Raw genomic sequence first — 16,042 nt, 5'->3', positions numbered from 1 at the left:
TTTACCTATGCAAATTTCGAAGGCTCTGTAGTTTTTGCAACATGAGCGCAAGACGCGAGACGCGCTACACCTATCACAGCTTCGAAAGTACCTTCTCCCCCTGTCCCCTGTGAAGCTTTAGGCCACACCCGAAGGGGCACACCTAACGCACACGAATTCAACGGAGCAGTATAGAGCGCTGTTTCTTAGTCATCAATTCATGCGAGTGCGTTCCACGTCAACCAATCCCATGAATGGGCTGATTGGTTAAACGTAGGGAGCAACGAATAAGGAAGGGGGGGGGGGGGGGGGGGAGTGGCTGCCAATTATAATCCCTACAAATTTCCTTATCTCATCCGCCCGCCAAACTTTTTGCTGTACCGTAAAAGCACGTCCGATTATCGAGTTTACTGGCATGAGCGTAAACCCGACTAGATCCCTCAAGTGGGCGGCAAATGGATACGACTCGCGACAATATGGGTTGGGCATTATTTTCCTTCACCCAAGTAGAACTACGCCTCAGCAAGTGTTGAACTTCACCACACTGTGGGCGCCTTTTCGGTCGCGACTTCCTTCGTTTTTGCAACTGTTACTGAATAATGACTGATTAACCCTTTCAGGCACCGCTAGTTATTTACACTGAGAATAAAAAATTATTCGGCAGTCTGAAGGCAGTGTGTTGTCTTGCCGTGAATACTATAGGTCATCAGACGTACAACCCATCGGTGCACATGGTTCGATACGTGTGTTGTGCATGGCGTTCGCAGCGCGCGCATCTCGTTGGCATACTACCGGAACGAGTACGAGACGCGGGCCATGACGGTGGACGCCCTGGTGGCCGTGCTCCTGGAGCTGCTGGACACACCGCACAAGTACGCGCTACTGGGCCACCTGAGGAACTCGATACGCCCGGAGGACCTCGACAAGGTGGGCACCTGGCGAACAAATTGGGGGCATCTTTTCCCTGTTCGTGGGCGCCACTTCATCACGTGGCGTTGCGTGGATACACAAATGCTGCCTTCTCGCTTTGTGTTTATCGCGCTAATTTTAGCGCGTTCGCAAACAAATTTGCTTGCGATGGAATTTCGATAATCCGATAGTCTTTGTCCTGATCGTTAAGTTATGTCCGGGACGCATAGCCAAAGTACGGTTGGGCGTGCAGGCCAGCCTGCATAGAAGCCATTATTTCAACATGTGGGCTGTCTCGGAGAAGTCTGAAAAACCTTTGCTCACATATTCACTGTCGGAATCGCGACCATCCGTCGCAGGTAAAGGCACTGGCGACTAAGCCGCAACGACACGTATTTATCACCGACCAGCGAATCACTTGTCGCCCTGCCATGTGTCGCGTGCTACGAAAATGGAGCGATTATACTAAGGGGATGGTGGCCCCGCACACTTCTTTATCCAAAGTAATCTGGAGCGCAGATTTTTTTTTTTTTATATGCTGAGTTCTGGTGGAGAGTATAGGGACTCCTGATAGCATGGATGCCTTCTGTGTTTCCTATAATCGATTTGTAGGGGGCACAGGCGTACAACTCAGCTCAATATTGTCATACGTACTGTCGCTGGATACTTTAGTTCACGAAATCTCACTGTGCCTTTTTCTACACGTTCTTCGTGCATAATCCACATTTCCCGCTTATCAGAATAGTGCCTTAACAACAATCGATAGCTGGGGGTGTCACTGTTCTCTCATTATGACTCCAAATACAAAACTGAGAAAACTCTAATCTCCAGCTTCCTCAATCCACGGATGGCGGTACTATGGCCTTTAACATTTTTAGCTCACCGTATACCGGGCGTCCCGGCTAGATGTACACAAGTTCTATGAAAGATGGAATGTCCTATACTTCAATGGGACCAAACATAGTGTGTGTGGTCAAGTCTTCAGTATTCATTTGTCCCTCAAAGTTAATTACTTAACAAAGACTAATTGACAGGTTGTCATTACCGGCTTCCGAAACAAAGTTCCTATCCTGACGATGTACTTGTATATTGTCGTGGAAAGCAGTAATGTTTGCGCAAAGCTATCGTCTATGTAAAGCCGGTTTTTTTTTTTTTTTTTTTTTTTTTTTTTTTTTTTTTTACTGTGAGATGATTCGCATCGTAAGTATAATTCCATTGGACAGCCCTGAGCGCCCTAAGGCGCACCTTGGAGAAAAAAAATTCACTTCTTTCGAGCACTCTGCCGAACTGGGGCTCTCCGCGTGCATTGCGCTAAAAGTACGTGGCAGCCTTGTTTTAAGGACACTAAATAAAAAGGGGGGAACATTTAAGCTCTGTTTTCAAGGTTGTGACGCGTTAGCTTTGATAGGCTCCCAAAACACCTCTGGGCGGCGCTGCATGGATGGATGGATGGAAATAGGAGCGTCCCCTTTGAAACGGGGTGGTAGCAGTTGCTATCATGCTCGTTTTATTTTTATTTTTCCTATATTTTAATTATTGTTTTACATCGGTTAACTACACCATCATTCTATTTATTGAATTTTTGTTTCTGCATTACTGACATTATGTTATTTTAGCTCCTAGTGTTCCGATATGTGCTCCCGCAGGAGCGGGAGCATATACAGGAACACTATTAACGCCTAAGGCTCCTCTCCTACCTAACCCTAGCCTGGCAGCTTGCTTCTGTGGCGGCGGCCGGTGCGCGCCTGTTTTTGCATCTTCAAGCGCTCGTTCGCGAGGCTCAAGGGTGTAAAAGAGAGAGAGAGAGAGAGAGAGAGAGAGAGAGAGAGAGAGAGAGAGAGAGAGAGAGAGAGAGAGCAAATTTATTGCAACAGCAGTCGAACGCCAGGAGAGAAGTCCGTCTCCCCCGTCACCCCTAGCCGTCACCCGGAATCCCTTAGAACATAGTAGCAGCAAGGGCTTGACCGATGATGTCCTGCTAGACGTTAGGGTCTGTGATGCAGTGCAAAGCCTCCGAAATTTGTAGAGTGCGCGAGCTATCGCATTTATAGGGAACTCAAGCTCAACTTTTGCCGCGCGATGGCAGCGCCGCATTTCTCGCGTGGTGGTGAAATTTGAAACGCCGCGGGACAATTGCCGGAGCAGACGTTCCGCTAGCTTCGTGTCCGCGCGCGGCGAACGAGTTGCGCCAGGCCTTTAATTTACTTTTTTTTTTATTGCGATGGCAATACTGAGGCAGGTTTCGGCCCGTCGCGTCGTCCAGGGAAGGGCCACGTTTGTCCTTGAAAAGCCGCGACGAAGAAGAAGAAGACAAAGAAAAGGAAAACGAAGAAGAAGAAGAACGCTCGATCACCGGCAGCTAATGCTTTCGCTCCACGTTCGGTTCAGCAGCATTGAGCACTTCTCATTTATATGTGGGCTGGTAGCTTACGCTCTCGCGTCATACCCATAAGGGATGAGCTTAAATGTCCCCAATAATGTAGCACCTTACACTGATAGGGCGTGATACAGAAGAATAATGTAGCAGGCAAACGAAGCTTACGCCGTCGCTATCGCCATTCAATTAGGGTTAGACAGAGTTAAACCACAACTAATTATTATTATTATTATTATTATTATTATTATTATTATTATTATTATTATTATTATTATTATTATTATTATTATTATTATTATTATTATTATTATTATTATTATTATTATTATTTGCGACACAAAAATGATTCCGCCTGATCAAAACGGCGGCATAAAGTATAGCGGAAGCCACAACAGCGGGCGAAACGCTAAATGTCGAGGCTCACATGTGAAGCTATGCAGATTCCTTTGTCAGTTTTTCCACAAGAGCTGTTTTGCAACCAAGGAATCTCGTTCCGAGACGTCTTGCGTTCTTTGTGGAAACGAAAAGAGCCAATTTCCCTCATAAACGTTGCCAGTGGAACAAGACTGCTTGGAGCGGCACCGAAAGACGGCTATGGTTTAAAAAGAAGCATTTCTGAACGAAAACCATAAGTTGCGTTGTGCGCTGGACCGTCTCGATCCTCACCCTTTAACGGGGATAAGATCGAGAGTCGACTGCTTTCAAAACATGGCACTGTTTTGTTACGTGACAGCCACCGGCTTGAGTGATAAATTGTGATTGTGCTCCACGTCGCTTTCCCCTCATTAATCCCCTTAGCTTTTTTCACCGACTTTCACTAAGCTTGGATTTCACCTGCCTTCCGAGCAATTGAGCCGGTTATGTCCCTGCAACGCACAGAGCACGCACGTCCCATACATTACCGTGCTTTTCAGTCTACTAGCATTCGTGCTCCTGAATAATCACCTCTTTCGGTCTGTGTATACTTATTTTTCAACTGCAAGATTTGCTTTAGTAACACCGTAATGTCAGTAGTAGTTACAAGGCCGATGACAACAAATGAAGAGTCCGGTAGTACACTGAAGAAACTCTTTATTGGGTTGACTTGCGCCCCCAAAAGAACTCGATTCGGTGGCGCCGACAACAGCAAACGTGCTCGCCCATTTCGCTCGTCAGCGCTCAATTTAAAAGCAGCGAAGAAATATCTAGATAAAACCACAAACGGGGAGGTGACTAGAGTAACCTGGAACATATATTCGCATTCGGGAGCAATTAAGTTTTCTCTTATCAAGCTCAGAAAAACTGTGTGCGCTAACGTTATAAGCTCCGTTGAGTTTTGGGACCGAGTAAATAATCCTTATTTCAACAAGGGCTGACTTCAACATATACGCTATCAGTTATTTTGTTTTTCAATATCAGCCACTTTTCACCCTTTGCTAGATCCCTTACTTCAAGGATAATGATTCAGGTGTCCATCCGCACCTTTCCTTTCTTTGTAGCTGCCTCTACACTGCAGTGTGCGTAGACTAGCGGATATGAGCTGTTGGGCAATGCGTTCTGTCTCTGTTCAGTCCGCTGCATGTCCAGTAAAGGTATATGGCGTTATGACAGCGTGTCCCATCCAATGACGATAAGGCTCTCCGAGACGTGCGCGGCCTCCATCGAATGGTCACGTGACAGCAAACCGAAGCCTGGTTGTAGCAGGGGGCGAGACAATTTTAACTCTCGCCGTAACAAAATGCAATCCTAGCTATGCTGGGACCTTCAGTTATCTGCCGCCGCATTCAGGGTGCCCGCATTCGGTGCGTGCAGTTCGACGAGCTCCTGTACCGGCGGGAGGTGCAGGCGGCGCGCTCCAAGGAGACGCAGCAGCAGGTCCAGCTCCAGGCGGAAGCGTGCGGGGGCGCCGAGCTGCCCAGCGAGGACAGCGGCGTGGACCTGGCCAGTGGCGGCCAGCAGGGAAACCGGCAGCGCAGGCCCCCCTTTCGACGACACAGCAGTGGCGGTGAGTCCGGAGACAAGCAGCTGGCTGTCGAGGACCGCCGCTGGAGCAGCGTCAGTGAACCGCCCATGGACCCCGACGTGGTACGTTGGTCCTTTTCGTGACTGTGGCATGGTCCAGAGCTGGGAGGTACCGCAAATACACGCACGGGTGGCAGACGCTTTCTGACCTCCGTATAACGAGAGAGCAAACTAAAGCGTATGCATTCTTCGCTGACTAATGTCTGCTAGCTAGAACTGGAAAAGCACACCCCGCAGGTGCGACAACCACTCTAAGCCAGAAATTGCAAAAACCATATTACCACTAATTGTTTTCGATGAAAAAGTTGAAAAAAAAATTCTAAGGGGCACTTTGGACCACAAAAGTGCGACGAGGCAAAAGCCTTTGTTTGAAATGCCGCCGATTCCTGCTTTATTGCGTCTACTTCTGTACGTGTGGTGCGGTGTTCCAGGAAGCGTCAAATCAAAGGCGCCACACGGACGCCTGGTTGGGACGCCCGACGAGGTCAGCTTCGTATATGCGTGAATCACCTGATGTCATCGGTCATGAGCGGACGTGGAGAGGATGTCACGTCCTGATTCTTAGATATGACCGCATGTGACGTATTGGGGACGTCACATCCGGTCATGGCTGATAACGTCATTAGGTTATGACGTCACAATCTCGCGACGAAACGTGACACTTCTCGCGGACGTACGCACGCACGGACGGACGGACACTCATGAGCCTCTTAACGCTCACGCCTTAAAAAATCAGTGCGGAAATCTCTCTTCCCTAACTCCCCCCCGCGAAGCCACCCCTCCTCCGCGAAGCCCTGCAGTGAACAGATCTACACTTGCGATGGGGAGTGCCGTTCCCCTTGGCCATCGACGTAATTTAGACCGCTTCCAGCGTTCGGTGCTTCATTTGCTCCTGTGATTTGTGTGGGCTGGATCCACTAGTGCTTGGACACATTCTGACGCTCGCTGAATTAAAACAGATTATGGAAATTGGTCACTTCTCGGCGTGTCCCAGTACTCACGTGCAGCTTGGTCGCGCAAATGGCCATCAATTAACCTTCACGAAAATTAAGCAAACCTAGTGTTTACAGAACCCAGGCTTAATTGAACCTAGCGTTTACAGAACCCAAGCCTAATTGAACCTAGCGTTTACAGAACCCAAGCTTAATTGAACGTTGATTAAACTAACAGCCGGAGCCCATTTTCATTGAGTGCTGTTTTTGTGTAATTTTTGATTAAAATCCCACAGCTCGCGACCACGAGCAGCAAATATTTCCATGTGGTTTAAAATTTGTCCTTTTATTGGTACATTCACCGGGCACGGATGCGCACGTATCTGCAATGCCGTCATGAAGCGACCGACACTCCGACTTTCTGCATACTCTTGTTTTGGCTGGGCCCTGCAGTGCTTTGTGCGTGCCAGGCTGCTGTAACAGTAGGGCAAATCGCCCAAATAAGGTTGTGCAGAGGTATTTATACTTTTTAACGCCCTGCTCTTAAATAGGTTGGAGGAAGGCCGTCCTGTTTGTGTCATGGTAATGGCGGCCATAGTGGTCCGTCTGGAGTCACGTAAACCACGAAGATTATTGTCACCAGATTGGTGCGCCCTGTATTTCGTCCGTAGAGCATGGTAACGCGAGGATGCCACCTTCGCTCCACAGAATAAACTGCTTGTGCTGCAGCCTTGGTCAGCTGTGCTCATTAGATGCAAAAAGCACGACCTCATATAGCAGCGATGAACGCCACTCAGAAAGAGGCTGAAAACGAGTGGTTTCACCTTCACATCAGTCTTGTACACGGTATACAGGGAACAAAATCGATTACGTGTACAATTTCCTCGTCTAAAAACCAACGCATTTCCGTGGTCAGTCACACACCGTTCAACAACTGCAGAGTAGTTCATTCCTTTTGCGATATTTTCCGCCTATCTTTTATTAACCCAGCCTATAATATAGAGAAAGAACGAACAGCACTTCTCGAAGTTATACGCAAAGCACTGCGCTCCGCTATTCGCGATCTAAGGGGATAAAGCTCACTAAACGTCTAACTCTCTGTTGTGGTGAAATTAGACGCGAAACGAGGAATGCGGGGCTGTAGTCAAAAGCAGCCCGCTCGAGCTTGCACGTGCGGACATCCTCGCGAGCGCGGTTTCTCCGCAGCTCAACCGCTGCGGAGTGAATTTCCTGCTGCACCAATATTTGCCTCCAAGTTCAGGTTCTGTAAGATATACACCACTAACTGCAACTTGTTTTTATAAAAACTATATAACGGAGTACTTTAGAAAGAGTTATTGTCGAGCTCGCCTATCGTCTTGCAAAACGCTCCTCCTGATTCGGTGCCTTTGTATGTCGTGCTTTTTGCACACTTCCTTGTGGCTTTACAAGATTTCTTGGAATAGTATATATATATATATATATATATATATATATATATATATATATATATATATATATATATATATATATATATATATATATATATATATATATATATATATATTTGGCCATCGGAATACGCAGTCAACTTGCAGTTTTTATCGCCTACTTTACTCTCCGCCTTCACTCACCATTAGGTGCCATCGTGTGTGACACTCGCCGTACCTCAGCACTACACTGCAAAACAATACGGAGTACTGGAATTAGTTGTGCACATTAATGAAAGCTATCTATTAATGCAATTTTCAAGTCGGGGTGTTTTCTTGAAGGACGTATTTTGATTTGCTACACGCTCCTACCTGTGTTCGGCGCTAAAGGATTTGTTTTACTTAGAATTCAAAGAAGTCAGACATTCCCGCACGCAACCGACTCAAAATAACGCTCAACCAGCGCGCATGTACGACCTCAAAACATCTGTTCCAGCCGATGCCGTGGGATGGCGCTAGCGAAACTTACTCCGTGGCGCCGAACTCTCGAAGAAAAACGCGCTTGCACAGTTCTGCTCGAGAAACGCGACCTTCTTGTGGGAGAAGCAACCAGGGACGGCGCCAAAAGGAGGCAGAAAATTAATGTGCCAGGTCGTTAAAAAATATTTATCAAACGCTTAATCGGCCAAGGAACACGGTTTTTGAGTATGCAGCCCGTGACTAAGCGCTGCATTTCGCCAACTTTATTTTTAGGTTCAAGAAAGGCAATGCCACAGAAGCATCGTACGTAACCGAAATCCCCCTTCAGTGCCCCCATCTCCGCATTCTTCTCGCTACTCTACTGTGAATGTCCTGGTGCCGTCCCGGCAAGCAACACGTATCGTATTGGCCTAAACCAACCAGCAGACTGCATGGTTTGCTTCTCAGTCGCATATAGCGAGAAGTCTTTATGACACCCCCAAAAATCAAAAAGCTATTGGAAGGTGAGGACAAAGAGTCTCCTTACCGCAGTTGCGATTTACAACTTCACGAGCTGACATACGTTACCAGAGTCTGAGATGCAAACCACGTAGCCTCGTTTCTTTTGGCAAATACGTGTATACAGTACATGCGGCCTCGGTGGCACTGTCAGTACATTATTATTATTATTATTATTATTATTATTATTATTATTATTATTATTATTATTATTATTATTATTATTATTATTATTATTATTATTATTATTATTATTATTATTATTGAGGAGTACATTGTAAGGACCTGTTAGGCTACCTGAAGCAACAAAAATCTTGGTAGGCAACATCTGTTCACTTTTTTCTCTTTTATGTCGAGACAATATTTTCATGATGGCGTTTTGTGGCCACATTTGCGACACATCCGCATTTGGCGCTCTGTAGTAGGATACAACCTAAACATGCAGCAGTTGCTAACTCTGGGAAGTGGTGCGCGGCATATGTATCACTCCGCTGAAGAGTAAACAGAACCTGTTTTCAATCTCTGAATACACCAAACAAGCCGGAGACAACGAAGTCCTTGAGCTTTGATCTGGAGGTTCGCTTTTTATTCGGGTAACCAGAAAAGCCTTAACATCAGACTATTTTCTGTCACGGAGGAAATGTGTGTGGTAGTTACGGAGTACTGGAGTTGTATCTGGCCATAATAAACAATTGTGTCGCTTAATAATGAAATGGGATCATTGTGCCAATTTGCCACTGGCGAAATGGAATGGAACGGCAGCCTATACCGCCACCGTTAACAGAGCGCCGAGGAAAAATTAAATTTGCCATTTTAAAGTGGTGGCTCTATTTGACACACGAAGTCGAGCACCGTTCCGTGCCTCCGAATAAACTTTAGAAGCACATCAGCAACAGATTGCCTCTAGTACAAAAGGTTTACCTATAGCTTAAACACGACACACTACGGTGGCCAATGTCTGCCATAGTGGACATGACCTTTGACCTTGATCTACTCTTGACCTTGACCTTCACCCATGGGTGACGGCCACCTAGAGGCGTTCGATGTGCGTGAGGTCACTGTCTGCCTTCTGTATAAATAGCGGTCGGGAGCCGCTGTCTATAGTGAAACATAGAGGAGCCGGGCAGTCGGATCACCGTGATTGTTACCGGCCGATGACAGAATCCAGTCACCCTGCCGACGTTGCTCGCAGGGCTATACATTTGGCTAAGAAGCGGCAACGCCATCTGGAAGCGAAATCTAGAGAGTCTTCAGAAGAGCTAGCGGCCAGACGTGAACGGGACCGAGACAGAGAGCGTGTCGAGCACGTGGGCCAAGCGAGTGCGGCGAGTGAATCGGTCGATATGGACGAACGTGTTCAAGCCAAGTAAAACCGATCTATCGCTCATCTAACTGTAGGTTCAACCGTGGTTGAACCACGCCTGACGTTTTCATTTATCACATTTTTTTTTTCCAATTACTGAGACCGAAATTAAATACGGGCTGCGCTTCCACCGACCATTTTACTACTATGGCGTCAACACTTTTCAGCCCAAATCTCAGTCTGGACTGCACTTCCGTCGACATCACGCCAGCGATCACGGAGTGCGCAACATACTGTCCGTGCTATCATCAGAATCGAGATTGAATCAGGGGTGGAAAGAGAAAATGGATATATTTCAACGAACTTCGACAGAGCCAGAAAAAGAAAAACGCCCACTTTTGTTGTTGTTTTTTGTAATTGGATATAGTTGTCCCCGATTTCTCAGAAACTCGAAAAAAGCTTGCTTGTTCTCCAATATGATCCCGAGACACGTTCATTTGACGCAAATTCGACTCTCTCTTCTCAATGTTGTGTGTGCGGGAGAAACAAATTCAGCGCAGTCATGTAATCTACACGCCTGAAACGTATCAAGCTATGAGAGGTATAGTGTGTGCTCCGTCAACTGATTACAATGCCACCCAAGATGGCCACAGTATTTTTTTTTTCTTTCTGAGAACGCGAATCCTGTACAGTCTACGTCAGCCTCATCGCAGCGTCAAGATCTTCGCAACAACGTGTGTGCGAACGTAGAGGCACATATAGACCAGAAAGCAGCATGGACAGATGCAGTTAGTCTGGAATCCGTCGAAATATTTCTTACTATAGTTTTCACTGAACGCTGCAGCGGTGCTGTATATAAGGATGGCGAAGTCTGTACATTTCAGTCCGTGTTGACCTCTGCAACCGGTTTTCCCAAGAAGGAAGCGATGCGAAGAAATCTTTTTAGCGGTAATTACTCGATGAAAAACAGATAAGACACGGAGCCTCGACCTCCTGCGTGTCTGCCTGATGGCGATATTCCCTGTGCCCAGCAGAAAAGGGTGTCCGGCTATGTCGGCTGGTAGCTTGCCCATAGAGGAGATATCCGGGACGACTGGTGGTGCTTGCGTGGGAATTTTGAGGAAAACACGGTTATTCGCTGGTGCGGTCGTTCAGCGTGAGCTTTCCATGACTGCGGAGAACATGGCTAAAAGTGGATCGCTAGTATGATGGGGAGTTTAGCGGACAGGGGACGAGGCCGTGAGCTACGTGCGTTCGGGGACGGTAATGTTTACTTTGAAATTTCAATTTGCAGAAGCATATTGGAGCCAGTTCTTATAGTCAGAGCACGGAGAGTAAGTTTTATCGATGCCTGTTCAGCAGAGGTGGGCAACCTCATGAGGTTTCGACCTCATGAGGTCGACCTCAACCTCAAAATGACCTCAACCTCACGGAGTGAGGTGAGGTTGAGGTGAGGTCGGTGACAGCTCGAAATTTTTTGAGTGAGGTCACGAAATTGGACCTCAACCTCACGCGTGAGTTTGAGGTTGAGTGAGGTCGTCATTGTGTGAGGTCGAAATTGTGAGGTCCAGGCTTTTTGCTGTTGCCGCGGCTTTCTTCGAAGAGCGCCCCTTTTGACGCGGAGCTCGAGCGTACTGCCGCGGTGTGCCCGCCGACTCTCGGTGTTTGGTTACCCCCCAATCGGACGACCGGATGCAGCAGCCCCTGCCCAGCTTTCGGCATTCCACCGTAATGTCCGCAGCCCGAGACCGCTTCCCTCTGGTCTACTTGGAAGGAGATATTTTTTATTTTTTTACTTCACGAACTCCTCATGCCCCCCGCCAGCCACCCCCGTTTCCTCTGACTTGTTTGTGCCGATGCTTGCCGCAGGCTCAAACACCCAGGAGTGCGCAAAGCACATAACTCACGTTGACCTGCGGTGCTTTTGTCGGAGGCCGCAAAGAAAGCAGCAAACTAAAAAGCGAAGCAAATTGTCTCTGCGCAGACGGCGCGGAGCAGAACTGTGTCTTGCGCATGCCCGTTTCCAGGCGCTAACGTCACGGCTGCTGCCTTACATTCGATAAAGGACCCGCTGTACATTACACGGAAACTTAACAGAAATTGGTGCAGCGAAATTGTTAGAGGACGTGATACTGACAGATAAAAAAAAAACCATGAACAAATCAGAAAAACCGGCACAATACCATCTGGGCATTTTATCGAAGTCCTCCCTTTCGAATTGTACGTCATTGTTACGACCAAGCATCCGCATTTGCGCGCTCTATTGTTCGCCTGTGGGCATGGATAAGTGCTGTGAATATGTGGTGATGGTCCAATGGCTCTAAGTGAGCCTGTTTCCAGGAATCCTGTTTTGTAAGCCTGTTTTGCTTTGTGGACACTCTGCAAATGCAAATTGACCCTGCCAAGAGAACGTCTGGAAAAACACAAAGAAACGTCCCCCTGCGGGAAATGCAGGAAGTGCTTTCTTTCTTTTGTTCACCCTTCCAGTCGATAAGCCCTATCGTCCAGTGAGTAATGCCTACTTTCCAAAGGAGACGACAGAGTGACATGTCCGCTGACGTGCAGGACAAGAAAGGAGCATGACGCATACAGCCATTAAGTGATTTCCCAGGAATGCAGGAAAGATTTGCAATTGTCGAAAACGGACAATGCTGGGAGCGGATGCGGCGCCACGTGCACTCGGGTTTCTGAGAAGTAAAACCACTTGTCAGAACCAGCCTGTGGTTTCTTTGCTGAAGAATAGAAATGTACCTCCTCTCCTCGCCGTTCCCAAGCTTTTCCCGCCAACAAGTGATCACGCCCAACGAATGAATGCCGGACCAGTCAGTGCTTCAGATCATCAGTGCAGTGATGTGTTCGATTGGATGCCGATATGTGAGGGGCGTGCCCTGGATTTGGTTGGTCAGCATCTTCAGAGAGGGGCTGGACATAGGGGGTTTTAAGGACGCTGCAGAGCACGAAATGTCGCTCTGGGCCCTGGGTAAACGGCTCATCCAGTCGCTTCTCGCTATGAACTCTTAACGCTTGCCATTTTGCTGATGTACCCTTCTTTTTCGTGTAAATAATCTTGTAAATAAGTTTCTCAAAGTGCCATTAAACCTGCTTGTACATATTTCACCAACTTCGAAGATTCAATCCTACTTCAACCCCGAGTCTCTGCACGCTACCAAGTGAAGGCCGGGTCGACGTAGCCCCAGCGTCACGACAACTGGTGACCAGCGGTGGCATCTGAATCTACAAGCCACAACATCTGATGACTGGAGGTGGGATCTGGATCTACAAGCTACAACATCTGGTGATTCGAGGTGGATCAGAATCTACAAGCCACATCTTGTGATCGGAGGTGGCATCTCAAGCAACAAGCAGGCGCAACAATCGGCCAACAAGAGAGCAGCTCGGAACATCGATCGCATGTGTGGGTGAGTGCTTGGCTTTTCTTCTGATGTGGACCAGGTTCTAGAACAGGGTTAGATTTTAGAACTGGTAAAAAGTGTTGAAACGCCTTTAGGTTTGGTAGTTTGCACTGTTGTTTTGGAAGTAGCCGACACTCGGAGCGATCATGGACCTACAAAAGCTGCAGAAACCGGAACTGTTGCAATTGTGTGAGGAATTGGGAATTGATACAAGAGGTTTGGCACGAAAACCTTTGATTATAAAGGCAATCACAGATTTGGGAGCCGATGATGAGGAGCTCAGTGAAGCATGGAACCTCATCGCCCAAAAAAAGGAGGAGCAGCTCAGACAGCAGAAAGAGCGGGAAAAAGAGGAAAAGAGGCGTGAGCGTGAACTTGAGAGGGAAAAAGAGGAAAGGGAGCGCGAACGTCAGAGGGAAAAAGAGGAAAGGGAGCGCGAACGTCAGAGGGAAAAAGAGGAAAGGGAGCGTGAACTTGAGAGGGAAAAAGAGGAAAGGGAGCACGAACGTGAGAAGCTTGAAAGAGAAGCAAAAAAGCTGGACCAAGAAATTGAGCTCCGGAAATTAGAACTAGAGTTGAGCAAGAGGTCGGGCGATTGTCCCCAGCTAGCGGTACCTCGTCTCAACAAGGAGGCAGATTTCAAGATGTCAAAGTACATGCAGCCATATGTGATATCAGGGGATATCGGTCTGTATCTGGCTAACTTTGAGCGAACCTGCGAAAAACTGTCCTTCCAGCGAGACACTTGGTCTCAGAGATTATTGACGGTTCTGCCCAGCGAGGCAGCGGAGGTTGTCGCGCGGCTAAGCAAGGAGGACGCGGACAAATACGAGAAGGTCAAAGCTTGCCTTTTGAGAAAGTATAGGCTTAGCGCCGAGGCGTTCAGACAACGTTTTCGGAAAGCTACTAAGTCCAGGGACGAGAGTTACCCTGAATTCCTGTACAATTTAAGAGTAAATTTGGGCGAGTGGCTAAAGAGCACAGATTCCTACAGTGATAGGGACGCTGTAGTCGAGCGAATTCTTTTGGAGCAGTTTTATAACTGCCTCCCAGAAAAAGAAAGAAATTGGTTACAGGACCGAGGCGAAATTAAGTCGGCAACTGAAGCTGCCGAACTTATTGAGGAGTATGCTTCGCGCCGACAATTCAGCAACCCAGCAGTGGATAGGCCCCGCAATCCCAAGTTCAGTGTGAAAAACCGTCAGGAAAGGCACTTTGCTAGAGTTGGAAACGAAGAAATGAAGGTTTCTTCAGGCAAATTCCCTAGAAAGGACGGCAGTGAGAAAAGTGGGGAAGTGACCAACGTGCAGAACACAAAGAATAAGCTTGAGGCTAGGAAGCCGCTCACATGCTTTAGGTGTAATGAGCAGGGTCACATTGCCGTCAACTGCCGGAAAGAAAAGATTGCTTTCTCGTATGTCAGGGACTGCGATGAAAATATGCAGCTTTTAGAACCCTACCTGCATGACCTAGTAGTCAACGGGAAGCCTTGCAAGGTACTGCGCGATTCGGCCGCAACGATGGATGTTGTCCATCCGGCGTATGTATCGCCTTCCGACTATACAGGACAGTGTGCATGGATCCGACAGGTAGTTGAGGAACAGAGTGTGTGCTTGCCGATCGCGAACGTGGTCATCGAGGGCCCTTTCGGCGAATTAACAACCGAGGCTGCCGTTTCAGGAAAGCTTCCTAAGTGCTATCCGTATTTGTTCTCCAACAAATCGGACATGCTGCTGCGAAAGAGGGGCATCCTTTTCGGAGACAGAGTTGTGCAAGCCTTAACACGTTCAAAGGCGCGAGAACTAGCTACACTGCTCATTCCAGAAAAATCCACAGCGGAGGAAACGGCAGTTAAAACAGTGGTAAATGCGGAAGATAGCAGGTCAGAAAACTTTGAGAGCGAGGCATCTCAGATATGTCAACTTGAAAGGGAGCTTGATGAGACGCGGAATGAGGACGTTCTTGAGAGTAACCTCTTGCCGCAAGTGTCTAGTAATCTCACGAGACTTTTAAGTGGAACCCGAGAGGACTTAGCTATAGAGCAAGCCAATGATCCCAAGATACAGGAGATAAGGGAGCGCCACCGCGCCACTAAGACAGCAAACAATATTTCTTTCGAGATGAGAAAGGGAGTGCTGTATCGCTTATTCAAGGATAAGCGCGGAGTAGAGCGGGACCAATTAGTCGTTCCCCAAAAGTACCGCGGAGACTTACTGCGACTTTCCCATGGCAGCTCGTGGTCATGTCACCTTGGAATAAAGAAAACAAAGCAGAGGCTGTTGCAAGAATACTATTGGCCTGGATGTTTTAAGGACACGGAAAATTTTGTACGGTCATGCGACACGTGCCAGCGGGTTGGAAAGGCGCAAGATAAGTGGAAAGCTCCGATGGTGTTAGTACCAATCATTACCGAGCCGTTTCACCGGTTAGTAATAGATGTAGTTGGGCCACTTCCTGTGACAGAGTCAGGGTACCGTTATATCCTCACTATGTTATGCCCAGCCACAAAGTTTCCAGAGGCTGTTCCGCTGCGCGAGGTGACGTCCGAGAGTGTAGTGGATTCGCTGCTGTCAGTGTTTGCACGAGTTGGATTCCCTTCCGAGGTCCAAAGTGATCAGGGTAGCGTTTTCACGAGTGTCCTCACCACCTCATTTCTCGAGCGATGCGGCATTAAGGTAGTGCATAGCTCGATCCATCATCCGCAGAGCAACAGCGTAGAAAGATGGCACTCTGTTCTCAAA

The 16,042-nt window shown here is 47.7% G+C and overlaps 1 protein-coding gene across 1 annotated transcript in view; it reads left to right on the top strand.

Annotated features, from left to right (window-relative positions):
- The window catches only part of LOC146184137 (whirlin-like), a 167,564-nt gene that overhangs the window by 53,707 nt on the left and 97,815 nt on the right, over positions 1–16,042 (top strand). The window contains exons 7-8 of the mRNA XM_084608495.1: positions 747–906; positions 5,057–5,329. Coding sequence (XP_084464621.1) covers positions 747–906; positions 5,057–5,329 — 433 coding nt within the window. The remainder of the gene's footprint in view (positions 1–746; positions 907–5,056; positions 5,330–16,042) is intronic.

The sequence above is a fragment of the Amblyomma maculatum genome, chromosome 7 (assembly GCF_055883805.1).
Source record: "Amblyomma maculatum isolate TAMU_Amacu chromosome 7, ASM5588380v1, whole genome shotgun sequence".
Taxonomy (NCBI): Eukaryota; Metazoa; Arthropoda; class Arachnida; order Ixodida; family Ixodidae; genus Amblyomma; species Amblyomma maculatum.
Note: the sequence above shows the minus strand (reverse complement) of the source record. Positions and strands in the feature narration are given on the sequence as shown.